General features: G+C 40.8%; 1 protein-coding gene across 4 annotated transcripts in view; it reads left to right on the forward strand.

Moving 5' to 3' along the window:
* Positions 1-27,557, forward strand: part of LOC114710927 (broad substrate specificity ATP-binding cassette transporter ABCG2) — a 123,212-nt gene that overhangs the window by 88,253 nt on the left and 7,402 nt on the right. For all 4 annotated transcript variants that reach the window (XM_028895237.2, XM_028895236.2, XM_028895238.2 and 1 more), the window contains 10 exons: positions 6,097-6,156; positions 6,918-7,032; positions 7,577-7,729; positions 10,764-10,921; positions 14,049-14,200; positions 16,401-16,505; positions 18,856-19,106; positions 21,266-21,348; positions 25,808-25,897; positions 26,797-26,921. In XM_028895237.2, coding sequence (XP_028751070.1) covers positions 6,097-6,156; positions 6,918-7,032; positions 7,577-7,729; positions 10,764-10,921; positions 14,049-14,200; positions 16,401-16,505; positions 18,856-19,106; positions 21,266-21,348; positions 25,808-25,897; positions 26,797-26,921 — 1,292 coding nt within the window. The remainder of the gene's footprint in view (positions 1-6,096; positions 6,157-6,917; positions 7,033-7,576; positions 7,730-10,763; positions 10,922-14,048; positions 14,201-16,400; positions 16,506-18,855; positions 19,107-21,265; positions 21,349-25,807; positions 25,898-26,796; positions 26,922-27,557) is intronic.

The following is a 27,557-nucleotide window of genomic DNA, read 5'->3' on the forward strand; positions in this document are numbered from 1 at the left end:
GAGTCTCTGTAGTGCAGAAAGGATTGCTTTCACTACTTTATTTTTTTACTTGTGTTTGATAGTAGCATCACCATTAAAATGGTTATTATATTTCAATAAAGCTGATGAGAATCAAATTTTCTTTGGATCTTGTATGAGAAGAAAACAAAGCAAAATCTGTCCATGAGAATGCTAAAGATTTTTCTCCATGGTGTACAGCCTTTTTCTTCCTTTGTCTCCATAGTTGACACCTGAGCTTTCCCGGTGCTGAAGATCTCTGGAAGAGATCACCATCCCAGTGCATGTGTCTGTCATATAATCGGTTGGGTGGGGGAAGATTCATTATACTCTTGCGAAGACTGTTAAACCAATTATTTTGAAATAATTTCAGAATTAAACGTGTAGGAATGACAGTCCACCCAGTTTCTCTATTAATGTTTCACTGACTTTGGTGCCATCCTTCTCTTTGGGAACCCACTGTGATTGGTGGTTTGGGGGACCCTTTAAAACTAGACTGTCCACTCGGCACTCTTGTATCTCCAATTCCTCTAGTGTAAGCTTTCTGGAAGGAAGGACCTTCTCCAGTGTAATCATTCAGTTGGCCAGCAGCAGGCAGGGGGAACTGTAACCTCATGACAAGGGCAGTCATGCCTCTGAAGATTCCTCACAGTTGGCCAGCTGCCACATCCTGTGGTTCTATTCTTCTCCAACCTGATGTTTCTGTTTCATCCAACATGGTGTCCCATCCACTTGGGATATTAAAATTGATTACCTGGTGATGTTACTCTCTGTCAAGTTGTACCATAATGTCACAGTTTGACTGTTTGGACTTGACTGGTACTATGTGGTGGAGTCTCCTGACATTCTTCCAGAACCCTATTCCTCACCAAACATGAACTTCTTGTGAGTTGCCGTCTCTATGATGACACCTGTCTAGGTCCGGCTGCCACTGTGATAATGGCCAGAGAGTTATTTTCCCTGTTCACCATCTCATAGTTTGCAGTTCACTTGGGAAAAGCTGCAGCATCTCTCTTCCATTTCCTGTGGTGGCTTGAATAAGAGATGTCCCCCATAGGCTCATGGATCTGAACACTTGGTCCCCAGTTGTGGCACTGTTTGGAGAGGTTCTGGAACCTTTAGGAGCGGGGCATTGTTGGGGGAAGTGGACTGGCTTTGAGGGTTTATAGTCCTACCTCACTTCGTACATTCTCTGTTTCCTGTAAGTGGTTGAGATGTGAGCTCAGTTTTCCGCTTCTGCCTGTGTGCCTTCCCAGATGCTGTGGACATCTGGCCCTCTTAAGTCAAAATAAGCTCTACTCTTTTTTTTTTTTTTTTTTTGGTTTTTTTTTTTTTTTTGGTTTTTCGAGACAGGGTTTCTCTGTGTAACTTTGCACCTTTCCTCGCTTTGGAGACCAGGCTGGCCTTGAACTCACAGAGATCCACCTGCCTCTGCCTCCCGGGTGCTGGGATTAAAGATGTGCGCCACCACCGCCCGGCTAAACTCTACTCTTAAGTTGCGTTTGGTCATGGTATTATATCGCAGCAACAGAAGAGTTACCAGCACAACTGGATATATTCCTGGATTTCTGTTTTCTTCACTAGCCTTCAGCAATAATGCATCATCATTTGTGTGAGAACTCCTTTTGTTCCTAATTTGCTTGCAGAACACCTTCAGGATAATTTCCACTTCTCCTTTACTACTTTGTAAGTAAATTTTTAGTATTTCTTTGGTACTGGAGGAAGTTCCAGAATTACTGATTATTTATGCTTCCTGTGACCTGGACTCAGCTGACGTTCATTTTTGTAGAAAATGGTCTTTACACCTGGGATCTGGGTCCTCGGCATTCTCTTTGCTGTTACAATATACCTCTGTGCTTTCTGAATGGGAAGAACTGGGTAGTAGATGTGTGCTTGTATAGACACATGTAGACATGCACATACCATTGTTTGAAGGTTCAGATGCGTATAGGTCTTGGTAGGTAGAATGAGAGGGAACTAAGTAGTGGGTGAAGCTCTGGTGAAGGAGCAGTTAATGGACATCTACTCTCATCCATACAAGGACTTTGCTAACTGTGCCTTTCTGTAGCTCTCTGTATGTAGATGACACATAATCCCTCATTAATATATCAATTATAATCTATGTATAGATAACACAATTCCTCATTAATGTATGTTATAATCTATGTATAGATAACACAATTCCTCATTAATGTATCAATTCTAATCTATATGTAGATTACACATACTTCCTCATTAATGCATCGATTGTAATCTAATACTTTACATTTGTTCTGCCTTCACATGTTTTCTTTATTCTCAAGATGTATAAAATTTAGCTGTCATTCTTTTCCTTTCTCCCTTCTATCTGGGGGATTAAACCCAGGGCCCTGGACATGCCGGACGGACAAGTGTTCTGCTACAAGCTACATCTCCCATCTTCATTAGTCTTAATGGACTTACTGGTCAGCTCAGATTTTTTTATTCCGTCAGTCATATAAGTAATAATCTGTCTGGCTGTGGCTATCTCTTTCCACGTACTGGTCAGCTCAGATTTTCTTACTCCATCAGTCATATAAGTAATAATCTGTCTGGCTGTGGCTATCTCTTTCCACGTACTGATCAGCTCAGATTTTCTTATTCTGTCAGTCATAATTATCTGTCTAGCTTGTGGCTATCTCTTCTCTGTTTCCCTCCCTCTTTGGAGCTCATGTTAGTGTTGGCTGTGTAGAACTTATGTTGTCTTCCTGCTGAGAGAGGGAAGAAAAGAAGAAGTCTAACAGAAGCCATAAGGCAGTTGTTGTTGTTGTTAATGTTACATTTTAGCATTTTGAAACAAGATTTAATGAATCCCATTACTTAACCTCAAACTCACCATGAAACCAAGAATGGCTTGAATTCCTGGTCTTCTTGTCTCTGTCCCAGGTTCTGGGATTAGAGATGTGCCACCACATCCCTCTAGTAGAAAGGATTAATACATTATTTGATTAAAAAATAACAAATGAGAATATGAAATTTAAGTTTTGTGGACAGATACTTATTTTCGCTAAGTGGTTTCTGATTTCTTATTTATTAATTAAGCACTCAGTTTAACATAAAGATGATATTGACTAATAAGATTATCTTAATTCCTTGCTTGGTTTGTTTTATTTTAGTAAAAAAAAAAAAAATGACTTTCTTAGAAGTTCCAAGCTGTAATCTTACCAGTCAGGAGGCTGAGAAAGGGAGATTTCTGTGTGTTGAAGACCAGTCAGGGCTACATAGTGAGTTCTAGGCTAGCCTGGGCTATAGTGTGAACAACCGTCTCAAACAAAAATCTTAATAAGGAAAACATAGATTCCTTTATTCAGTAATTTTTGAATGCCTGCTAGGTTCTTTGTGTTATATAGATTTTTTTTTTTTTGCTGTTCTCAGAGACTTTATATTTTAATTAGGAATTCAGAAACTGGAGTATTTTCACTGTGTTAATTTCTGCTGTGACAGAGGATGAAAAAGATGTAACTGAAGTGACTTGCTCTGAGGAGGAATGGGTACATCAGAATTGAGTGTGTGTGTGTGTGTGTGTGTGTGTGTGTGTGTGTGTGTGTGAATGTGTGTGTGTGAGTGTGTGTGTGAGTGTGGGCATGTGTGTGTGTGCATGCATGTCTGTGAGTAGGAAAATGCCCCTCCTTCAAAACTGACATTCACAGTCTTTGTAAACAAAATAGGACGGAAGGATTGACTGTTGTCCACTAAAATGCAATAAAAATGACAGGGCTCCTTCAAGGAAATTTCATTTTATGCATTCAGAGAGCAAAGTCTTCATGTGTCACAGTTTTTACTGGAGGCATCTGACGTGTTAATGAAGGAGGACCACACACGCAAAGGCTGTAAAGCAATAAATAGGAGTAGGGAATGGCTGAGATGGGTGACAGAAGGGTGAAGGGTAGGGTGGGGAAGTTAGGAAATTGTAGGTCACAGCAGAACAGAGGTCATCAGCATACACTTTCTATAAAGGGGCAGGTCATAAGTATCTTGTGCTTTATGAGCCATCTAGCAATGTTGTAACTGAGCTCTGCTTTATGGCATGAGGCTGATACCACTCTGAAAGCATAGTTACATCCGGGTCACACTAGTGATGAAAGCAGGGAATAGGTGACCGGCTATAGTGTGCTGATTCAGGAGGACCCAGACTTCATTGTTTCATTTGTTTATCTGCTTGTTTTCTTGGCTTAATTCATCTCCTACAGTTTAAATCATTCTGGATTTCTTAGTCTTTGTGTATGTATGTATTTTTAAATACTGAAAGAGTTTTGTGGCAGTGAATACTGACTGAATAAAAGGTTCTGTTCATTTTTGAAGCAGTTGGTAGGTAGCTATTGATAAAGGAGACACATCAAGAGGTATAAATAGATGCACACTGAAAGGTTACCCAGGCATCTCTGCATTTGTATGTTGGACAAGCATGTTGGAGGGGTAACACAATAAAAGAATAAGATTGTTCTGTGTTACAACTTGAATGAGGCTTAATGACCTGTTATTATATTTGTCTAATATTTCACTGACAAGTACATCAGTTAACAAGCAAAGCAAAATGTAATAATTGTGATACATGAGGTATAACAGACAATGAGTGGTGAGTTCCTCTTGTCTTTAAGCACAGTGAGACAGGTGCACTAGAGAGTTTATTGCTCATGACAGTGTATAATCATAAGGAAGATATTTGTCATCATCATCTAAATGAAATAGTTGGCAGTTTTGACTTTCCACTTGGAATAGATGCTGTGTTCTCTGTGGAATACATCTTGACCTATTTACCAGTTCTAGGGGCTGAACATGACCCCAGCGTATTGGGCGGGCCAGCGTGGGCTCTCTTCCCCATTCCTCTGCAGCTGTAATGGGCCCGCCCTTAATTCTCCTTTCTCTTGTTCCTTTTCTTCATCCACCCTACTTGTCACCTTTAGGGTAAAGTTCATGCTTTCTTGGATATCATCCCAGTCAACATGGCTGTAATTTTTCAGTCTAAATATCCCTTTAGTTTGTTGAAAGAGATGGCTGTGTATTGTGTAAGTAGTTATTAAACACTTCACAGTGAAGGTGGCCACTTCTTCCAAGAGTATGTTTCCCCCTTGAGTTAGTAACACTTTTCATTGTTTCAAATTTTTTGTTAGAGTGTGCGTGTGTGTGCGTGTGTGTGTGTGTGTGTGTGTGTGTGTGTGTGTGTGTGTAAAGAGAGAGAGAGAGAGAGAGAGAGAGAGAGAGAGACAGACAGACAGACAGACAGACAGACAGACAGACACAGACACCAGGTGAACATGGAGGTCAGAGGACAACTTCGAGGAGTCAGTTCTCTCCTTCCACTGTGGCTTCTGGGGCTCAAACTCTGGTCTTGAGTCTTGCAGAGCCAGTGTTTGGCCTGTGGAGGCATCTTGCCTACCTGACACATTTTACTTTAGTGCTAAGTACTGGTGATGCTTCATCCTAACAATGGAACTTCTATTTAAGATACTTTGACTTTTTAATCTGATTAGATTTTTAGTAATGTGAACATCACTCACTGGTATTCTACAAGTGTTGATTGTTCTGAACCTGGCTAGGTAGGAAGTGGACAATTTAAAGAGACTAATCATTAGCTTTACTCAAAAACTTATGGACTTTATTTTGTTTTAAAGGGTGTAATAAGAATGCAGAGTCTTTGAGAATCTTCCTTCCATGTTTCCAGAATCTGTTATTTTAAGAGTCTTATATTAGAATCTTTCTTACTTAGAAAAACGTAAATTGCTATTGCTGGGATTGAGTCCAGGGCCTCATGCATGATAAGCATGGGCTCTACCACTGAGTCCTATCCTCAACTCAACATCAAGGAACCTGGGACATTGGCTATGCCATTTTCAAAAGGTTACATTGTTTCAAGAGCAAGTTACAAAACAATAGTAAAAGAAAGGAATTTAGAAGGGCAGGACTGTTTTTCATAGGGTCTGGAGGTAGATTGCCTTTAGATTACACTTCAAACATCAGTGATTCTTTATCTCTAAGAGGTTTGCAATTTCATCCTCCTTTATTAGTGTGTTAAGTGCAGAAGGTAAGTTCAAAAAGTTTACTGTAAAATACAACATTAAAATAATATGATTTTGCTTCTAGTGGAATCATGAAACCTGGCCTCAATGCCATTCTTGGACCCACAGGCGGAGGCAAGTCTTCGTGAGTATAACGTACATATAAATAAGCCTTTTCTGTTCATTAAATATCCCATTTACATACACAAGTGTTGGCTGATTATTTGCAGTGTGCATCTAGTCTGGTCTTAGTTGCTGTGGGTAATATGGGGTTGAACTATCTCATAGTTTTGTCCTAAGGACCAGAAAGACTTATTAGGTCAGCTTGAGTAGTAACACATGACGAAGTGATTTGTATATACTGGTAGATCATATTATGTATTAGGGAGGAGGTAAAAGAATGACATAATATTAAAAATGAAGGCATGTAGAGAAAGTATAATCGAAGTCACGAATACTAGTTAAACAGCATGTTGTCCGGGTTGTGATCTCCAAGGTCCATTGACCAAGAAGGTCATTTGAGGAGGTCTTGCTATTTAAGGCAATGTTTTCTTCCTTTTGTATTTTGAGTTTTGTTTAGCACATAATGAAAAGGAAGCTGAGAATTTAGAACATGTAAACCTGGTTTTTGTTTTGTTTTCCTTGTTTGATTTTGAGACATGATATCAACTATGTAGCCCTGGCTAGCCTGGAACTCATTATGTAGACTAGGTTGGCCTTGCCTCCTGAGTGCTGGTATGAAAGGTATATGCCACCATGCTCAGCCTATAAATTTTCTTTAAAATATAAATTTATCAACTAGTTAAGTTTGAATATTAGCAGGGTTTGCATTTAGAGCATCTAAGCAATATGGCCTTTGTAGAAGGAAAGAATATCCTCATAGCATAATGTACATGTTCTTTACAGGTTATTAGATGTCTTAGCAGCAAGGAAAGATCCACGAGGATTATCTGGAGATGTTCTGATAAACGGCGCACCTCAACCTGCCAATTTCAAATGTACTTCAGGCTATGTGGTTCAAGTGAGTATAAGTGAATTGGGGCACTGTACGTGCAAGTGCATTTGCTTATGGTTTAGTTTGCTTCCAATTGAATGTATATCATGCTCATAGGACCAACATATTTGCATATTTTCATAATCTTCCATAATATTGGGGGTGGTGTTAAAGGGAAAGACAGAGGGGACCTGGAATATGACTCTTGCAGGGCAGTGGTGTCAGTTCTGGCTGCTATAGAATTACAAACAAGGTTTACCCTTCCCTCGCCTTCTTTCTTCCCATTGTAGATGTCTTTGCCAAATCCTTCTACCAGGCAGCCTTGAAGTGTCCCATAGCAGTCATTGTATTACATGTGTCCTGTTTGGGTAGAGAGCCAGGTGAAGACACTGATGCTATTGAGATTTGCAGGTGTCTGTATGTGCAGCTACTGTAGCTTAGGAGAGTGGACAGTTCTCCAGGAGCCAGGATTTTATCTTGGATGTATTTCTTGTGTGGATTGAACTATGCATACTGAAATGACGGGCATAGAAAAGACTCATACCTCACTAAAATGCCACCTTGCCTTCAGGATGACGTTGTGATGGGCACCCTGACAGTGAGAGAAAACTTACAGTTCTCAGCAGCCCTTCGGCTTCCCACAACTATGAAGAACCATGAGAAGAATGAGCGGATTAACATGGTCATTAAAGAGTTAGGTCTGGAAAAAGTAGCAGATTCCAAGGTATGAAAACCCCTTCCAGTATCATAGGCAGGAAATAGCCTTGAGGGGTCAATATAACCTCAACTGCAAGTTTCCTATAATGTCTGCATGATGAGAAAGTAACTGGTTATATAAGATAAGATAGAAGTTAAGGTGGAAAAAAAAAAAAAACAACTCTAATAAGGCTGATTCCTGGGAATGGAGTGTGGTCCAGCTGAGAAAAGTGTTCCTCATGTGGCTTTTTCTATGCACCCTTCCACCAGCCCCATTCTTCAGGTCACAGCTTGCTCTGTATCTGCATTAACTGTTCTGCTATTGAGGAACAGTTCTGAAACAAGAAAGACAAGAATCCAAAGCTTCTTGCTCTGCATGCATCATTTTGCTGTGATTTGGCTTCCAAAATTGCCGTTGGTCACATTAGACTTCACTTACAATTTGTCCAGTGTTCAAGGTGCTTTTCTGTAGTTTGTCTTTTAACAGTTGCATTCCCCTCCTTTCCTTTTTTTTTTTTTTTTTTTTTTTTTTTTTTTTTTGTCAGAGCTGAGGACTGAACCAAGGGCCTTGTGCTTGCTAGGCAAGCACTCTACCACTGAGCTAAATCCCCAACCCTCCCCCTTTCCTTTTTAACTCTCCTTTCTTCCTTATCTACTGTCAGTATTTGTTCCCAGACTCCTACATGCTGGGCTGTGTTAGGCTTTCGAGGGTAACTAAAATGGAGAAGCCACTTCTCCTTTGAGTGTTATACAGGATCAGGAAGGGGACTTGAGTCAGTGGATGAACTTTACAAATGACCAATCCATCTAGTTTTGCTGAGCAGACATTTGGGCATTGGGTGAAAGTACAGTGGCTATAGTTTAACCCTCTCCTGCCTGTAATTATTTTACTCCGTCGAGGCAATGGATAATGGTGATTGCAGGGAACTGTTGTTCCTCTTGGTGCTTGCCAGCAGTCTCTCATGGGCTGTGTGTTTTGTTGGGAAGAATAACCTTGGGATGACACCACTTGACTGTCTCTCTGAATCACTGTGTTTGCTTTGCTATGGCCCTGTTTACTTGCTTGATTTTGTCTTCCTAGAATACTTTTCCTTGACTTTGTTATTTGTTCTTCTTTTTGTATGTATATGGTACTGATTATTGTTCCTTGGGCCTCATTCATGCTAGGCAAGTGCTGTATTACTGGAGTATACCTCCATCTTATTCTTCACCTTTAAACAGTCATTACTATAAGTTGCTTCTTTGGATTTCCAGGGGGAAATATAAGACAGATACTGACGTTTTAGAACTAATGTAATCTAAATTACTAAGATATTTTATTTTGTAAAACATTAAGCATAACAAACACAGAGAAAAGAGTCTGCTATAATGTTAAAACTGTTAGCTAAAATAATGATAGAATTGCTAATACTATTTGTATAGATTTCTCAGTTGTTAGCATCTTATGCCATAATCTCTTCAGCTATTTCTTACTGGAGTACTTTAAAGAAAACTTCATAGTCCTTTACCTCTCAATACTTGTTATGTACCTGTAAAAACCAGGCATGAGACCAGGAGTGCAGCTCAGTGGTAGAACATGTACTTAGCACGTGCAAGGCCCTAGGTTCTATCACTAGCACAGAGGAGGATACTTAACTACTTACCACAATACCATTATCAACTAAATGAAAAAAAATCATATCACATTCATTCTCTTTTGCCAAATTGTCTTCAAAAGTTTCTTGTAATTCAGTTTTTATTAGGACCCAGTTAAAGTTCTCAAATTATAAGAGATTATAGCTCCTTGGATTTGTGTGATTTCAGAATCATTCCCCACCTTCTGCTTCCCTTCTCCCAATTCTTTCTACTACCTCCCCCACACAATGACAATAAGCAGTTGAAAAAGTTGAGCCAGTTTTTTTGTGAAATATCTCACCTTCTGGGTTTGTACAAAAGGATGAGTTGGGAATTCTACGGTGAATTCGTACACAGACAGCATCGAGTTGGAGATAGAAAAGTACTTAAAATGGTGTTGTAGAATGTGAATTTTCCTCTTCCTCCTCGTCTGAGTCTACTTAGAGACCATCAGATGGAGAAAGAGAGATTTAGGTGCTGAGTGATTGAGAAATTCCTGTCAGCGTGTTCCCCTTCCTCTTTATTGCCTATTTTAGACTAAAATTTTACTGTATCTTGGAGTGTTCTCATTCTTTTGCTACCTTAAAACAAAGTGTAAGCTGAAGGACCAGCTCAGTTGGTAATCTGCATGAGGACCTGACTTCAGGCACCAGAGCCCATGGAAAACAAGCCTCACATGGTGGTGCACGTTGTGATTTTAGTACCAGGAGGCAGGGACAGGTGGACTCCCGAAACCTGGCCAACTTGGTGAGCCCCCAGTCAGTGGGAAACACTGTCTCCAAAAATAAATTGGATGGCTTCTGAGGAACAACAAACTATGAAAACTATGGGCTCCATTTCATATCAGGCCACCTTGCAGCTCTAACCAGAGCCTTAGTTTACCCATCTGATTAAAAAAGAAAAAAAGAAAAGAAAAAAAAAGCCTCTTCCCAGGCATTTTGCTATTAGTAAACCAATAATCTTCAGAGGAGTGATGATCATAAGATAGTGTCTCTACCAGGGACAGGTGTATTGGTGAAATTATTAAGGCCACTCCACATAGTTAAAAGGAAGATTTATTTAGTGGGTAACTTACAAATGAAGGGGGTAGGCAGGTTGCAGGGTCTGGGGAAGGTGTATCGCAGTCCAGTGGTGTTCTCTGAAGCTCTGCTCAGTCAACCTCCACCGCCCAGGGTCCAGGAACAGAGAGCAAGCTGGCCCATCCCGGTCTCGGATCTCCAGGGTCCTCCCTTGGCCCTGCCCTGTAGGCGTGATAGTTGCCAAAGCCTCAGTGGGGGTTGGAACTTCCAGATTAAAGCTGGAATGGCTACCCACTACACAGGTGGTAGAGCATGCACTTACAAGACACTTCTGGAGACAGTTCAGAGACCGTTAGGGCTGCACGGGTCTGTCTACCAAATGATGGCAACCGTGTTCACTCTCATTGATAAAGGTGACACTTGCTTTAGGTGGGAACCCAGTTTACCCGTGGTGTCTCTGGAGGAGAAAGAAAGCGGACAAGCATAGGAATGGAGCTGATCACTGACCCTTCCATCCTCTTCCTGGACGAGCCCACAACTGGTCTGGACTCCAGCACAGCAAATGCTGTCCTTCTGCTCCTGAAAAGGTAAATGCTGCAAGAGCACTGATCCTTCATGTTCTTCATATCTGGTCGCTTATGTGTGGCTGGTGTTCTTTGTGCAGGAGGTTCAGAAGTAAACAATCTTCTCCTACTTTGTTAAAGGGAAAGAAGTGATATTAGGAAAGATTAAATAAGAGTATGGGGGACGATAGCTGTGATGGCGCTGAGTTGCTGTTTTATTTGTTTTTTCTTTATTAAGGAATTTTTTATTCATTTTACATACCAATCACAGATCCCCCTCTCATCCCTCCTCCCGCTCCCTCCCAGCCTTCCCCCCAGCCTATCCCCCATTCCCTCCTCCAAAAAGGTAAAACCTCCCATAGGGAGTCAGCAGAGCCTGGTACATTCAGCTGAGGCAGGTCCAAGCCCCTACCCCTGCATCAAGGCTGGGCAAGGTGTCCATAGGTAATGAGCTCCAAAAAGTCAGCTCATGCACCTAGGACAGATCCTGATCCCACTGCCAGGGGCCCCATAAACAGACCAAGCTACACAACTGTCTTGTTTATGGAGAGGGCCTAGTCCAGTCCCATGCAGGCTCCACAGCTGTGGGTCCAAAGTTCACGAGTTCCCACTAGTTTGGTTTAGTTGTCTCTGTAGGTTTCCCCATCATGATCTTGATGACCCTTGCTCATAGAATCCCTCTTTTCTCTCTTCGACTGGACTCCTGGATCTCAGCCTGGTGCTTGGCTGTGGATCTCTGTATCTGATTCCATCATTTATTGGATGAAGGCTCTATGACAGTTAGGATATTCACCAATCTGATTACTGGGATAGGCCAGCTCAGTCACCCTTTCAACCATTGCTAGTAGTCTATGCTGGGGTCATCCTTGTTGGATTCCAGCTTGGCCATCCCATTCCCTTATGTTCTCATCCCCCATCCCCTATCCTCTATTTCTCCCCCTCAACCCCAGTTTACTCAGGAGATCCCATCTATTTCCCCTTCTCAGGGTGATCCATGCATCCCTCTTAGGGTCCTCCTTGTTAGCTAGCTTCTCTGGAGCTGTATGTTGTAGTCTGGTTATCCTTTGCTTTATATCTAGTATCCACTTATGAGTGGGTACATACAATATTTGTCTTTCTGAGTCTGGGTTACCTCACTCTCAAGACCCAGCGATATCACTCTTGGGCGTATACTCATGGAATGCTCAATCATACCACAAGGACACTTGCTCACCTGTGTTCATAGCAGCAGTATTCATAATAGCCAGAACCTGGAAACAACCTAGATGCCCCTCAGCTGAAGAATGAATAAAGAAAATGTGGTACATATACACAATGGAGTACTACTCAGCAGCAGTGGAAAAAAACAAAACAAAACAATGACATCATGAAATTTTCAGGCAAATGTATGGAACTAGAAAATATCATCCTGGGTTGCTGTTTTAAATAGCAAGAAGGTCAAGGAGGATCTGGTACATGGCCATAGGACCTGGGAGTGAAATCTAGATGTATCTAGCAACAGAATCTGGCTGAAGGGAACAGCCAGTGGCCCCAAGGCAGAAGATGCCTGATATGTCTGGAACATTAAATAGACAGGAGAACCTAGTTAGTTACCTTAGGGCAGCACATATTAGGTAGGGTACAGTTAAAAGAAAACACCACGGACTGGTAGCTTAAAAAAGGAAGCCAGTCTTTTCAAGCCCTGCTGTGGAAACTTACCATCTGCAGTCTGGTAAATGATTATGCTTGTGTAGGTCAAAGTGCGGTCCTGGAGTCTTCACTGGGGACTCCTTGAGGATATGATCGTTCCACTATCCCTAGTCCCCAGATCCATTTTGTGGATCAGGCCTCAACACAGCTCTGCTCCTCCTGGTAGCTCCTGTTGCCTTCTAGCTCTTAGAGTTCCTGACAGAAGACTGACAGCTTAAGACAAAGGCCTGCTAGCTTTCACTCCCTCCAGTAATGCCCCCTACCTGTAACCCTCCCCATCCCCTGCCTATGGACCATTGTGACAAGTTCAAAACCAAACCAGGATGTGTTTACCCCAAACTTGTGGACTTATTAGCTTCCCTGATTCTGTTCCAACTGGCCAACCCTCAATGGGGAGAACAGTCCCCTCAAACATCCTTTGAAACTCCCAGTCCTCAGTGAGAGGCCAGGGTTTGGCATCCACATTCCTAAGCAGAGGATCCCTCTGTGTACCCTGCTGTATGTGCATGTGTTTCCTCACCTTAATAAAAGCCTTTCTTTACCTTCCGTGTGTGTGTGTGTGTGTGTGTGTGTGTGTGTGTGTGTGTGTGTGTGTATGTGTATGTGTGTGTGTGTGTGTGTGTGTGTGTGTGTGTGTGTGTGTGTGTGTGTGTGTGTGTGTATGTGTATGTATGTACATTCTCCCAGAGATTCTTGCTGTGGGATAATGCTTTTGTACACCGGTTTAATAAAATGCTAATTGGCTAGTAGCCAGGCAAGAAGTATAGGTGGGATAAGCAGACAAGGAGAATTTTGGGAAGAAGAAGGCTGAGTGAGGAGATGCCAGCCTGCTGTCCAGGGAGCAGCATGTAATGGCACACAGGTAGAGCCATGGAACACATGGCAACATATAGAATAACAGAAATGGGCTGAGTTTAAGTGTAAGAGCTAGTCAGTAGTTACCCTGAGCTAATGGCCGAGCAGTTTTAATTAACATAAGCCTCTGTGTGTTTACTTGGGTTTGAGCAGCTGTGGACCGGGCAGGACAGGAAAACTTCCAGCTACAGATTCTGACTCAGTGTCTGTGAAAACTGTCTCAGTGTTTGCATTTGTCAATAAACATTCTAGTGCACTTTGTCTGCCCTGGCTCCTTAAGAAATTATGGCTGAATTTGTTTGTTTGGGGTTTTTGTTTGTTTGTTTCTAAGGATTAAGTCCAAGGCCTCGAACGTGCTAAGCACTTTATTTACAACTGATCTCCAAGGCTGCAATACTCCCAGATGCCCTAGTTTTTAATAAAAGCACCAAGATTCATTTCCCTGGATATCACTCAGATACCTTGAGATGAGCTGATACAATATGTATATGTGAGAAAATCAAATTGAAATTGAGACAGGTGTTCTAACAGCAGGAATAAAGTAATTTTAACAATAAATGTAACAATGAGAAGCTTAATGACTCATTATTTTCTTCTTATAATTTAGAATGTCTAAACAGGGTCGAACAATCATCTTCTCCATTCATCAGCCTCGGTATTCCATCTTTAAGTTGTTCGACAGCCTCACCTTATTGGCCTCAGGGAAACTCATGTTCCATGGGCCTGCCCAGGAGGCTTTGGAGTACTTTGCATCAGCAGGTATGGTTGGTTGTTTTCCATGTGGTGTGGTCCTTGCTTCACAGAATTGTGGCTGGAGCAGAGAGTCCATAGAAGTGCTGTTTAGTCTTCATGTAGGCTTACCATGCTTCCTCCATTCTAAAATATTTTGTGTTAGTATTTTTCTTCATTTTGTGTGATCTTTAACTTTTCCTGTGCTCTTTGAATATTTGTGACAACTGTGTCTAAGTGTATCTGTGTCAAGGACCTGTGCTTTATCTGACTCACAGTCGTGGTGGCCTTTCCCTGAGAGTGCAGTAGTTACCAGTTTCCCAGTCATGGTGGCCTTTCCCTGAGAGTGCAGTAGTTATCAGTTTCCCAGTCATGGTGGCCTTTCCTGAGAGTGCAGTAGTTACCAGTTTCCCAGTCATGGTGGCCTTTCCCTGAGAGTGCAGTAGTTACCAGTTTCCCAGTCATGGTGGCCTTTCCCTGAGAGTGCAGTAGTTACCAGTTTCCCAGTCGTGGTGGCCTTTCTCTGAGAGTGCAGTAGTTACCAGTTTCCCAGTCATGGTGGCCTTTCCCTGAGAGTGCAGTAGTTATCAGTTTCCCAGTCATGGTGGCCTTTCCCTGAGAGTGCAGTAGTTATCAGTTTCCCAGTCGTGGTGGCCTTTCCCTGAGAGTGCAGTAGTTACCAGTTTCCCAGTCATGGTGGCCTTTCCCTGAGAGTGCAGTAGTTACCAGTTTCCCAGTCATGGTGGCCTTTCCCTGAGAGTGCAGTAGTTACCAGTTTCCTAGTCATGGTGGCCTTTCCCTGAGAGTGCAGTAGTTATCAGTAGAGTCACAGCAGTTTGATCAGTTGAACAGTTTTGGGAAGACCTAGGATTGTCTCCTTGACTACAGGGCAGATCCCAGTTTTTCAGTTTTCACCAGGCCTGTGATCTTACTGTGCTTTCCTGAGGCCTTATGGAATGATACTTAACCTTCTAGTAACATTATGTTGACAGTTTAGTCTGTGAGTGGGTCTGAGTGACTTATCTCAAACCTCACTTTGATGAGCCTGCATTTTTGACATTTCTGAGTTGCTTTCTTCTATTTCAGATTAAATTACACGATTTTTTTTAGATTTATTTACTTTAATTTTTTATGTGCGTTAGTGTCTACCTTATATATGTGTACCACATGTAGGGCTGGTGCCCTGAGAGGTCAGAACAGAGCATTGGATCCCCTTAGTACTGGAGTTACAGAAGGTTCTGAGCTGCTGTGTGAGTGCTAGGGGCCAAACCTGGGTCCTCTGCAAGAGCAAGTGCTCTTAACTGCTGAGCCATCTCTTCAGCTCTGTGATTCCTTTCCTTTTTAAATGCAGTATATATAATCTTTTTCATTTTAGAGGTACCTAGCTATGATTATAGATGACTCTTCATGACTTCAAATAAAATTTTAAATATTCATTATCTATCATTCTTGATTTTAGAAACTTAATCTGTCATTTAAAATGATTGAGCATATCTTGGTTAAGAGCACTGGCTTCTCTCTCAGGGGACCCTTGTTTTATTCCCAGCACTCACAGGATGACTCTCAACTGTCTGTAATTTCAGTCCCCAGAGATCCTCCATCTCTTGGCTTTCCAGGCACCAGGCCCACATGTGGTATACAGACATACATTCAAGAAAACACCTATACACATTAAAAGGAAAAAAATAAAATAACTGAGCCCAAATGAGTGGGGAGCTCAATGTCTATGAATTTGAGGCAGACTTCAGGGCAATTTGAGAGGACTGTAAAGTTGAGGTCAAAGTTCAAAGCGTGCTGTACTGTCCATGCTCTCTTGAGAATGCTGCCCCCAAATTGCATTCTATTTGGAACGCTGACAGATGAGAATTACAACCTCTCCACTTAGCTGAAGAGCAATAATGATGGTGTGAGGACCTGAAGTCAGAGAGTATAAGGACAGTTATTGTTTTCTTTTTTTGACCTGAGTTTACATCTTGCGAGGAAGACTGTAAGCACTAGAACATATCAGTAGCCTTGTGCAGGTCATAATTTATGGTCAACACCAATGTAAGATGTTCTCAAGTGTCCAAAATTCCTTTTGAGTTATTGGAATATTTATTAAATATTTAAAGGCAAAATTAATGAAGGGATAAGAGTGGGAAGAGGGAGAACTTGTTAGATTCTGTCTTCCCAAGCCTCTGTCTTTTCTAAGATCATCAGGTTTGTGTCCTTGTATTGCCTTCTCTTCTAGGTTACCACTGTGAGCCCTACAATAACCCTGCAGACTTCTTCCTGGATGTCATCAATGGAGATTCTTCTGCTGTAGTGTTAAATAGAGACGAAGAAGGCCAGGAAGGTATGTGACTCTTGTAGATTCATACATTAGTGTCTGCTTGAGTTGATAAAACTGCAGTAGTGTGGCTCATTAAAACATGCTTTTGTAGGACAACCAGAACTACAATAGTGAGATCATGCCTCAAAACGAAAGAAAAAGATGCTTTTAAATTCATGTTAATTCAGTGCTGTGAAAGTAGTCAGTAGACAGACTGTTGTCTGTAAGTGCTTGGGTGTTTATTTAATTTTTAAATGAGTATCTTCCTTCAAAGTGTCAGTTGTAAGGCAACTTTCCACTTGAAAATGGTTATTTTTTTAAATAGTATTAGTCAGGGTTCTCTAGAGGAATAGAACTAATAGATTGGATATGTATGTATGCATATGTATATGTATGCATATATGAATGAGGCTTACAGGCTGTGGTCTAGCTAGTTCAAAAATGACCGTCTACCGACAGAAAGTCCAGCAATCCAGTAGTTGTTCAGTCCATGAAGCTAGATATCTCAGCTGGTCTTTAGTGTATGTTAGACTCCTGAAGAAGTAATCTCTAATGCCAGTGAAGGAATGCCTCAGCAGCAGGAACTTGCCAATAAGAATGAGGACAAGCAGACAAGAAGCAAGGGCTTCCTTCTTCCCATCTTGAAAGATGCAGATTTAGGGTTGGTCTTCCCACCTTAAATTAGTCAACCAAGATAAGTCACTCACAGGTGTACCCAGCCACTTGGGTTTTAATTAATTTCAGATGTAGTCAAGTTGACAACTAAGATTAGCCATCACAAGTATTTTATAAGTCAACCAGACATGGTGGTTCAATGCTTTTAATCCCAGCCCCCAGTACTTGAGAGGCAGAAGTAGGCAGATACCTGTGAGTTCAGGGCTAGCCTGGTCTACAAGATACCTGTGAGTTCAAGGCCAGCCTGGTCTACATAGCAAGTTTCAGGCTAGCCAAGACTACATGGTGATCTCCTATCTCAAAACAAACAAAAAACAAAAACCCCAAGAAATGACCCTTTATACATTTGTGCATAGTAGAAGGCAAAAAAAAAAAAATTCTAACTCTGTACAGTATAATGTCTATTTGAATAATTAGAGTCTAAACTGATTGAAAAGTTTTCTGCATCCCTAAGATGTGGCCATGCACATATGAATAATTGCTGTTTTCCTGATGTGTAAATCAATGATGGCATATGTAATTTTACTATTTTAAGAGTGTTTTACTATGTAGCCCTGGCTGTCCTTGAACTCATGTAGACCAGACTATCCTCAGCTTCCCAGAGATCCATGTGTCTGCTGAATGCTAGGGTTAAAGGCACATGCCACCATGTCTGTCACCACTCCAGAGGCAGTGGGATCTGGGAGAGTGGAGCTGATAAATGAGATGAACTAAAGTCCCATGCACCAGCCAACTTTATTCAGGGCCTCGGACAGTTTATACTCTGAGGGTTAAGAGTAGTTATGAGTAAAGTTCTCATGAGTTCAAGCTCTACACAATCACAAGGACAAGCACACGTGGAAAAAAATAAAAACAAAACCCCCCAAAACGTGTTGTTTTTCCATAGCGGCATGTAAAGGACAGTTTAAACATTTAATTGAATAATAGCAGCAAGCAATAATGAGTGATCTGAAGTAAACTCACTCCTATCTGCTATACCTGGGGGGAGCACAAAGACACTTTCTAAGAACAAGTCTGTTTTGAAGAAACTGAAGTCACAAAGCATCTTAGTTAGGGTTATATTGCTGTGAAGAGAGACACCATGACCACAGCAACTCTTACAAAGGAAAGCATTTAATGTGTCTGGCTTTAAGTTGGTTGGTTCAGAGGTCTAGTCTATTGTCATCCTGGTGGGAAGCATGGTGACAGACAGGCAGACATGGTGCTGTAGAGTAGCTTAGAGTTCTTTATCTGGATCCACAGGCAACAAGAAGAGACAGTGAGACACTGGGCCTGGCTTGAGCATCCAAGACCTCAAAGCTTGCCCCTAGTGACACACTTCCCCCAACAAAGCCACACCTATTCCAACAAGAACACACCTCCTAATAGTGCCAGTCCCTATGAGCCTATGGGGCCATTTTCATTCAAACCACCACAACAAGACACTTGTCTTGTTTTCTTGGAGTGTTCTCACAAGCACTCAGAATTCTCCTTACATGACTTCATTCCTGAACCATGCTCTAACATATGCCCAGCCAACATATATATACACACACACATACATACATATATACATTGTGTGTATGTATGTGTGTATATATATTATAGTATATAATATACATATTAGAATTAAGGGATTATAGAAGGATGGAACCATAGAAAATGAGTCAAATTAGTTATGTGTTAATGTTTCATTTTTTTTATCCACATTTTTCCAAAGCAAACAAAACTGAAGAACCCTCCAAGAGAGAGAAGCCAATAATAGAAAACTTAGCTGAGTTTTATGCCAACTCCTCCATATACAGAGAATCAAAAGCTGAATTAGATCGACTTCCGAGGGCTCAGAAAAAGAAAGGAATATCAGCCTTCAAAGAGTCCGAGTATGTTACCTCCTTCTGTCATCAGCTCCGATGGATTGCCAAGCGCTCATTCAAAAACTTGCTGGGGAATCCTCAAGCTTCTATAGCTCAGGTAACCTGACAAATGCCAGTCATGCTATGAAATATTCACGAGGACAAACATGGTTCCTGATTCTTCTTCTCCTGCAACTATTATATATGCTTCAGGATTTTATTTATTTTCTAGTTATCTTTCTATTTTTCTGTCATTTCCACTGTATCTTAATTAACGGATACTGAAGTTTCAATTTCAAATTGTAAACAACACTCTCTTTGTGGTTCTCTCCCCTGAGTAGTGAAATTTGGTGAAAGTCATTCTTAGTTCATGAGTGTCCAAAAATAGGCAGTTGGTGCAGTTTGTCTTTTGTGCCACAGCTTACCTACCTTTGCATGGGATTTTTTTTTTATACTCTGTTTTTTAAATAAGATTAAATGCTTTAAATAAGTTTGAATGCCGAGAGACAATGCAAAGTACATACTTTAGAGTATTGAGTACTCCTAAAAATTATACTTTGGAACGCTGGACTTAGTATATATGTGCAAACTACATATTGATAGAGCTGTCAGAATTTATTTTATAAGTTTGGCCTCCTTATAAATGTGGAAGGGTTATAAAAATATGCCAGGGCAATAGACTTTCCCCATCCTAAATTTCTATCTTAATAGCAAAGAGATTTATAATTCTCTCCTATGGTATTTCTAAACCAGTCTTCACAGTTCACAATTCTGTTTTTCTACTTTATCTTGCTTTTGCCAAAAATGACCTTCACAAACTACTTTATGTCAGGCTGGAGAGATAGCTCAGCAGTTAAGAGTACATACACACTTCTCTTGCAGAGGGCTAATATTCATTCCCAGCACCTTCATCAGGGAAATCACGGCCACCTGGAACCCACACTCCAGTAGGAGCTGACACCTCTAGCCTCCTTGGGCACATGCTGTCATGGGCACTAGAGTGTATGCTTGCACATGTGCACGTGTACACACACACACACACACACACACACACACACACACACACACGTTTTAAATTAGAAGAGCTAGCCTTTTCATAAACACGAATGTTATGATGCAACTATATAGAATATTAAGTGTATGCTTATAACTAGTTTTAGTTCTGTTCATGATGTACTTTTTATTTTGATACTGTTAAATTACTAAGGATATTTTGAGCTTTGAAATTCCAAGATATATAAATGAATATTTCATTTTCTTTAGCTGAACATTCCTTACATTTTAAAATTTACCTGTGAATAATATCTTAATAAATAGAATCTGCCAAATAAATAATATTGTTATATAACCTTTAACCCCTTGCTGCTTGAAGCATCCTTAAAGATGCTTTTCTCCAAAAGTGATGCTGATGCAGTCTCCTGCACAGATTGATTAGATGAAGGAGGGTGACTATGTGAGGGTGTAGAGGAAGCAACTTGGGTGTGTTGTGTTGACAGTAGACCTAGCTTGCTGATGTTGATAGAGAAGCGGTGAGTGAGGAGACAGATAACGAATGCCCCACAGAAAGTAGGGCTTTTTTTCTTTTTTGATTTTGGGGGTTTGATTTGTTTTTGTTTTTGTTTTTGTTTTGTTTTCTGTCAGTGATGCTGTACATTCCCATGTAGGCACAGACTCCAGAGATTACAGAGGTGGAGCTCAGCTCACCCCTACTTCTTGAGCATGCAAAATTCCATTGTCAGAATTTGGAGGTGTGCGTGTTAATTTTTTTTAAATCTTTAACATTAAAAGAAAAGGCATCCTGTTTTCTCTTGACTCCCTTGTGTGAAGCTTTGTTCATTGGCACAAAAGTTTAGGTCATTTCAGTTCAGAGCTCTTAGACAACTTGAACTTTGGTTTGCTCTCAAAACAACCTCTTCAGGTTCCCCTATGGACCATGCACAGATCCAGTGTCTGACCTGTGACTTCACTGACTGCTGGAGCAGTGGGAGGAATCTTAGGGGCTTCTGTTGACTTGTCAGGTCCCTGACAGCAAATGCTTTGATTTTCAGTTTACTCTAGAAAGCAGTCTAATAATATATTCTATTCCATACTTTCCCAGGAGCCCTATCATAACCAAGTGTTTAAAGTGTTTATGAGATTGGGCTTTGTATGTAGTGTGTGTGTGTGTGTGTGTGTGTGTGTGTGTGTGTGTATGTGTATATATATATACACATACACACACACAAGCATTTTAATCTCTAATGGAAATTCTTTTATTTTCATTTTTCTCTTGAAAAGGTAATTGTCACAATCATACTGTCACTCGTGATTGGTGCCATTTACTTTGGTCTGACAAATGATAGAGCTGGAATCCAGAATAGGTAAGCAAATTTGGATTCCCCCCCTCCCCATTCTGTAGGATAGAAATTAGCATGGACTAGTTCTAAGCAAAAGGAAACTAGAAAGTATATTTTATAAACAAGCTACAGTAGTCTACTCCAGAGGCAAAGCAGCCAAATTTGGATCTTGATTTTGATAAAATACTGTTACTTTCTTTAAGCTTATGAATATTGATTAAGGGCTTAAACTTAACACAAGCTCAGGGTAAATGTCACTGTTTATTTGTGGGAAGGAATGAACTGGTGAATTGAAAACTGCAAGAGTTGGCTTTTTCATACACACAAATGTATATGTATTGATGTAACCATGCAAAAAATTAAATATATCCTTTTAACCAATTTTAAGTATGTGCAGTTCAGTGGCCTTAAGCACGATCATACTGCTGTGGCGGTTGACAATATCCAACTCCAGATAAGTATTTTCCTTAATGGTTCTACCTTATCCATTAAATTAAATCCATTAAAGTAATTACTCAGTGTCCACCTCACCTCACTCCCTGGGCAGCACCATACTACTTTGTGTCTTTAAATGCAAGTACTCTACAAGCTTGCTACATGTGTCCTGAGTGTCCTTTGAGGACTGCTTTATTTCCCTTAGTACAATGTCTTAATGGTTCATCCATTTTACAGCTTAATCAGAATTACTTTCCTTTGTAAGACTGATTTAGTCCAGTGTGTGTGTGTGTGTGTGTGTGTGTGTGTGTGTGTGTGTGTGTGTGTTTACTCTCTATGTATGTAGTCAGAGTTTTCTTTCCCACCAGCCAATTCCCAAATAACCACACAGAGTCTCATTGTTAGTTATAAATGCTCAGCCAATAGCTCAGGCTTGTTACTAGCTAACTCTTACAACTTAAATTAACCCATATTTCTTATCTACACCCTGCCATGTGGCTTGGTACCTTTTCACAGTATGACAAGTTCATCTCCTGCTTCCTCTCCATCTCCTTGTGACTCCCGAGACTCCTCCCTTTCTTCTTCCAGCTGTCTTTTTGACTTTAAGTCCTGACTAACCTCTACCTGTACAGCTATAGGCCAGTCAGCTTCTTTATTAAATCAATCACAGTGACATGTGTTCACACAGTGTAAAGGAATATTCCACTGCGTACAGTTCTTTCAAAAACCTTACCAGTAGAATTACTAAATTGTGATAATTTCTTGAGGAAATGGCCAATTTGTCTTCCCATAACAGCTATACCATTTTACATTCTTGGTTTTAGCACACAGGTGTTTCAGTTTTTCCACATCATGAGTAGTTATTTTTTAATAATAAAGATCAATTTGATAGTTAAATACTTAACGGACAATAGTCCTTTGTCTATTTTTTTTAATTTGTTGTTGAGTTTTAAGAATCCTTTATTTTTCTGGGCAATTTTTTCCTTGTCAGATAAATGTTTTACAAGTATTTTCTCTAATTCTGTATGATATTTTCTCTGTGTGTTGATAGTATCTGTTAATGTGTGCAGTCTTTTGATTTCAGTATTGTTTGTTTTTGTCAGTTGCTTGTGAGACAACATCCCTGTATAGGTTTTGATTTATTTGACTTGAAAGTTGCATGTGTGGGATTCAGCTCATGTTAACTCTTTGCTGTGATATTGTATAGATTCAGTCATAATTGTGTCCTTGAAATTTTTTTTTGAAGGTTTGGTTGTGTTTGGGGTTTTGACTGTATGTGTGTCTGTGCATCATAGTTTGTACCGGGTGCCTGAGGATGCCAGAAGAGGGTTTCAGAGTGCTTAAATCTGGAATTACAGATGTTTGTGAGCAGTCATGTGGGTGCTGGGAATCAAACTTAGGTCCTCTGGAAGAGTAGCAAGTGCTCATAATCACTGGAATATCTTTCTTTCTTTCTTTTTTTTTTTTTTTTTTTTTTTGTTTTTCGAGACAGGGTTTCTCTGTGTAGCTTTGTGCCTTTCCTGGAACTCACTTGGTAGTCCAGACTGGCCTCGAACTCACAGAAATCCGCCTGGCTCTGCCTCCCGAGTGCTGGGATTAAAGGCGTGCGCCACCACCGCCCGGCTCACTGGGATATCTTTCCAGCACATTTTTGAAAATTTTGTTTTCATAATGACTTTTTTGGGGGAGGGGTGGGCTTGAGATGCAGGTCTTACCATGTTTCCCAGGCTGACTTGATCTCCTTGATCTCCTCAACTAAAGTTATTGATCTTCTTGCCTCAGCCTCCCAAGTAAAAAAAGCATGTACTGCTTCTAAAACTACATGCTACTAAAGCCAGCTTTACACTGAGGTATTTTAATTGCTGGTCATGCTGTAAGTATATGTGCTCAGTAATAGCACTGACCTCAGAGTCATAATCCATGTCATGATTCACGTATTGAGAACCACAGTTTGCTACAGATATTGAACTCAGTGTTTGTCATCCCTAACCTCAGGTCACCATCCAGAGGCCAGTATGGGTAGATGGTATTATTCCTATTTTACTATCAAGGACTGTTGAATTCATTTCATGTCTGGAAAAGGCTGGTTCTTTTTTAAAGAACCCATCTTAAAGTCTATCATTCAGGTCAAATAAGTTTTCTTTTGTATAGAGTCAGTATTATTCTAGTGAGCTATTTTCAGAGTCATATCATTGATTTTACCTTCCTTGAAGGTTGAGATAACAAGATTGTTTCTAAAATTACTAGCAATTGATGGTTTCTGTGGGTGCTGTTTCTTGAGCTAACACAGTATATACATAAAAACTAAAGACCGTGGACTTTGTACATTGTGTAGTATTTGGGGAAGGAGTTGAGGCTAAAACAATGGCTCAGACGTTAAAGAGCACTTGTTCTTTTAGGACCGTGAGTTCAGTTCCCAGTTTTAAGTAAATTTACAATTTTATGATGGGCTGTATCCTAGTTTCATGGTTTTCTATTGCCTTGATAAAATACCCTGACCAAAAAGCAACTTAGACAAGAAAAGTTTATTTCAGTTCGAGGTTAAACTCCCATTATTTTGGGGAAGTCAAGGCAAGAACTTAAAGAATCACATCCACAGCCACAAGCACAGGCAAATGTCAGAGGCCAGATCTGACCTGTTGAAGTTTCTTGTGGGGAGGAGAGAGGAATGAGGAAGTATTAGATAGGAATATAGATGGAGACGACGACGACGACCACGACGACGACGACCACGATGACGACGACCACGACGAGATGACGAGAAAGACAGAGACACAGGATAGTTTTGGGAGGGTCCTGGGTCAATACCCAGTTGCCTCGAGTTTATTTCTAATGAGTTTATTATACACTAGCAAGGGGAGAGGCAAAAGACCTCCCCCTTTCAAGCTCAAAGCACAATGTACAGACAAGTGTAGACCCTTCAAAACACCTGATAACCACACCTTTGGCCAAATCATCCTATTATGCAGCCCTGCTGGGTAAAGCAAGCTCAGACTTTCTGACCTTGAGTAAGGCCTTACTAGAGAGCTTCTGTGGACTCCCACAAATAACACAGTTCCTCACCTGCTCAACTCAGCTAGCATTCTCATTCTCTCTCTCTCTCTCTCTCTCTCTCTCTCTCTCTCTCTCTCTCTCTCTCTCTTGGTTTTTTGAGACAGGGTTTCTCTATGTTGCTTTGCACCTTTCCTGGAACTCAGTCTGTAGCCCAGGCTGGCCTCCAACTCACAGAGATCCGCCTGCCTCTGCCTCCCTAGTGCTGGGATTAAAGGCATGTGCCACCACCACCCAGCGTATTCTCTTTTCTTAAACATGCCAGAGCCCATTCCATGAAATGGTGCTGCCCACATTCAGGGTGAGGTTTCCACTTCAGTTAACAGTCAGTACGACACCCACCCCCACCCCAAGCATACTCAGAGTCCAACTGATGTAGCTAATTCCTCACTAAGACTCTTCCTGGGTGATTCTAGGTTGTATCAAGTTGACAGTAAACTAACCAGTACAGGCTGCCCTGGTAGCCATCTTCTGCTGCATGCAGGGTGCAGCTGGACATGTCTGAAAGGATCTGTTTCCCAATACCAGCATAGTAGGAGATCATTGCTTCTACAGGAATTTTATAGGAACAACACAACTCAGTTCACAACAATCTTAAGACCAAGAATTTCAGTATTCGCTTTAACATGGAGTCATTGGAGTCAATAACCACCACTGTAGAGACACAGCCACAGGAGCGAGACCCAGTTGCAGGGTGTGTGTGTGTGTGGGGGGGATTCTTTCTCTGTGTGTATGTGTGCATGCACATGTATGAGCATTGGTGCACTTGTGGGGATCAGTCCTGGGGATTGAACTTAGGTCGCCACCTATACCTACTGAGCCATCTCCCTAGATCCCCTTTCTGTTAACTAGAACAGTTTTATTTAAAAAAAAAAAAAAAAGAAAGAAAGAAAGAAAAAGAAAGAACAAAAGGTGTTAGTGGTATATCATTTGTAGACTGCTAACCTAAGTACACAAAGTTGACTGTGGTACTTCCGTTCCCATTCTCTCCTGGCAGAGCTGGGGTACTCTTTTTCCTGACCACCAACCAGTGTTTCAGCAGTGTGTCAGCTGTTGAGCTCTTCGTAGTGGAGAAGAAACTCTTCATGTGAGTAGGCCACTGTTTCAGCTGTGTGTCAAACTGGTCAAATCCAAAATTGGGTCAAAATACCATCCTGATGTTATCAGTATCTTTTATTTATTTGTTTAAATGGGAAATATAAATTGCATGCATATATTCATGTTATACAATATGAATTTTTGAAAATGAATAGGGTTACAGTATTAAGAAAAGTCAGTCATGGGAAGGATGGAAAATTAAGAGCCTGAGGTGCCTGCTAGCCAGAGAAAGGAGATTTTCAAGTTTGGGCTGAGGTTTGGAAATCCCAGTGCTGTTGTGAGAGAAAGCAGCATCTGCAGGGCTGAAAGTTCCTTGTTTTGATTAATCACAGGCTGGTAACTCCAGCAAAGGAAGTTTGAGGGCCCTCAGAACAATTAGGTGGTTCAGCAGCTAGAAGAGGTAAGATCAAGATGGCGAAGGAAGAGCAAGTACCAGCCTGGGTGGGTGGAGCATGGCTGGTGTTTCTCCCACGGTTTTCAAAGGTTGGAGGGATTTGCCCACCTTTATTTACCAACAAAATGAATCAACAGAAAGCAAAAGAACAAGGACACTGGTGGAAGAGTTTGGAGTAACTAGAGAAAGATGTCAGGGAGAGGAGAGATTAGATTTGGTAGCTGGAAGGGCTCTAAGGTTGTAAGGTTCATACTCTGATGGCCAGAGTTCACAGCAGCCAGAGGAAGTGCTGGGGTGAGAGAGGGTCACAGTGTAAGAGCTCCCTGGAGCTGATAGCCCAGGGGGAGTGTCACCTAAGATGGCAGAAGGCAAGGTGTGGGGTCAGCCTGGAGCATGGGGGTTGAGGAGTGCCTTTCTCTAGTGGTGCAGCAGGCACCCCATCCTCTGTTCCACACCTGGAGACTAATCTGGAGTCTATGCTCTGTGTTTTATAGACATGAGTATATCAGTGGATATTACAGAGTGTCTTCCTACTTCTTTGGAAAGCTGGTATCTGATCTACTACCCGTGAGGTTTTTGCCAAGCGTTTTATTCACTTGTATATTATACTTCATGTTAGGTAAGTAACAGGCCAAATGAAAATGCCTTTAGTCTGGGGTGTGATGTGAAGCTAATTTCTCTGTGTATATTTTTATTTACCTTTTTCTATGTGTCTATATAAAGAGACAGAAAAATTTAATAACTGCACATTCTCTGATGCATATTCTTGAATAAGAAAACCATGTTAAGTTTGTGGGGGTTATTTATTTACTAAAAAAATAAGTCACTGACAGATACAGACAGATTTATTTTTACATTATGCTCAGGATTTGACCTTAAGATCGCTGCATCGAAATTTCCATAATTTTCACTGATATACGAAATACATACTACATGCATACATAATAGTAATTCTATTTTTACGAAGCACTATAGTGTGAGAACCACTGATAGAGCTTAAAGCTTTCATTTTCTATATGAAGTTTATCATAAAGAATATGACATGGTATCTAGACCCTTAGATGAATGATCCATTTTTTGCCACTGTTTCAAAATCATCAGATTGTATGACATATACATAGCCATATATGTATATGTATATATATATACATATATGTATGTATGTATATGCACCTCATAGTTTATAAAGTACTTTGAGAACTTAGTCCTATTTTTTTGTTGTTTTTTTGTTTTTTTCGAGACAGGGTTTCTTGTG

Source organism: Peromyscus leucopus, chromosome 3 (genome assembly GCF_004664715.2).
Source record: "Peromyscus leucopus breed LL Stock chromosome 3, UCI_PerLeu_2.1, whole genome shotgun sequence".
Classification (NCBI taxonomy): domain Eukaryota; kingdom Metazoa; phylum Chordata; class Mammalia; order Rodentia; family Cricetidae; genus Peromyscus; species Peromyscus leucopus.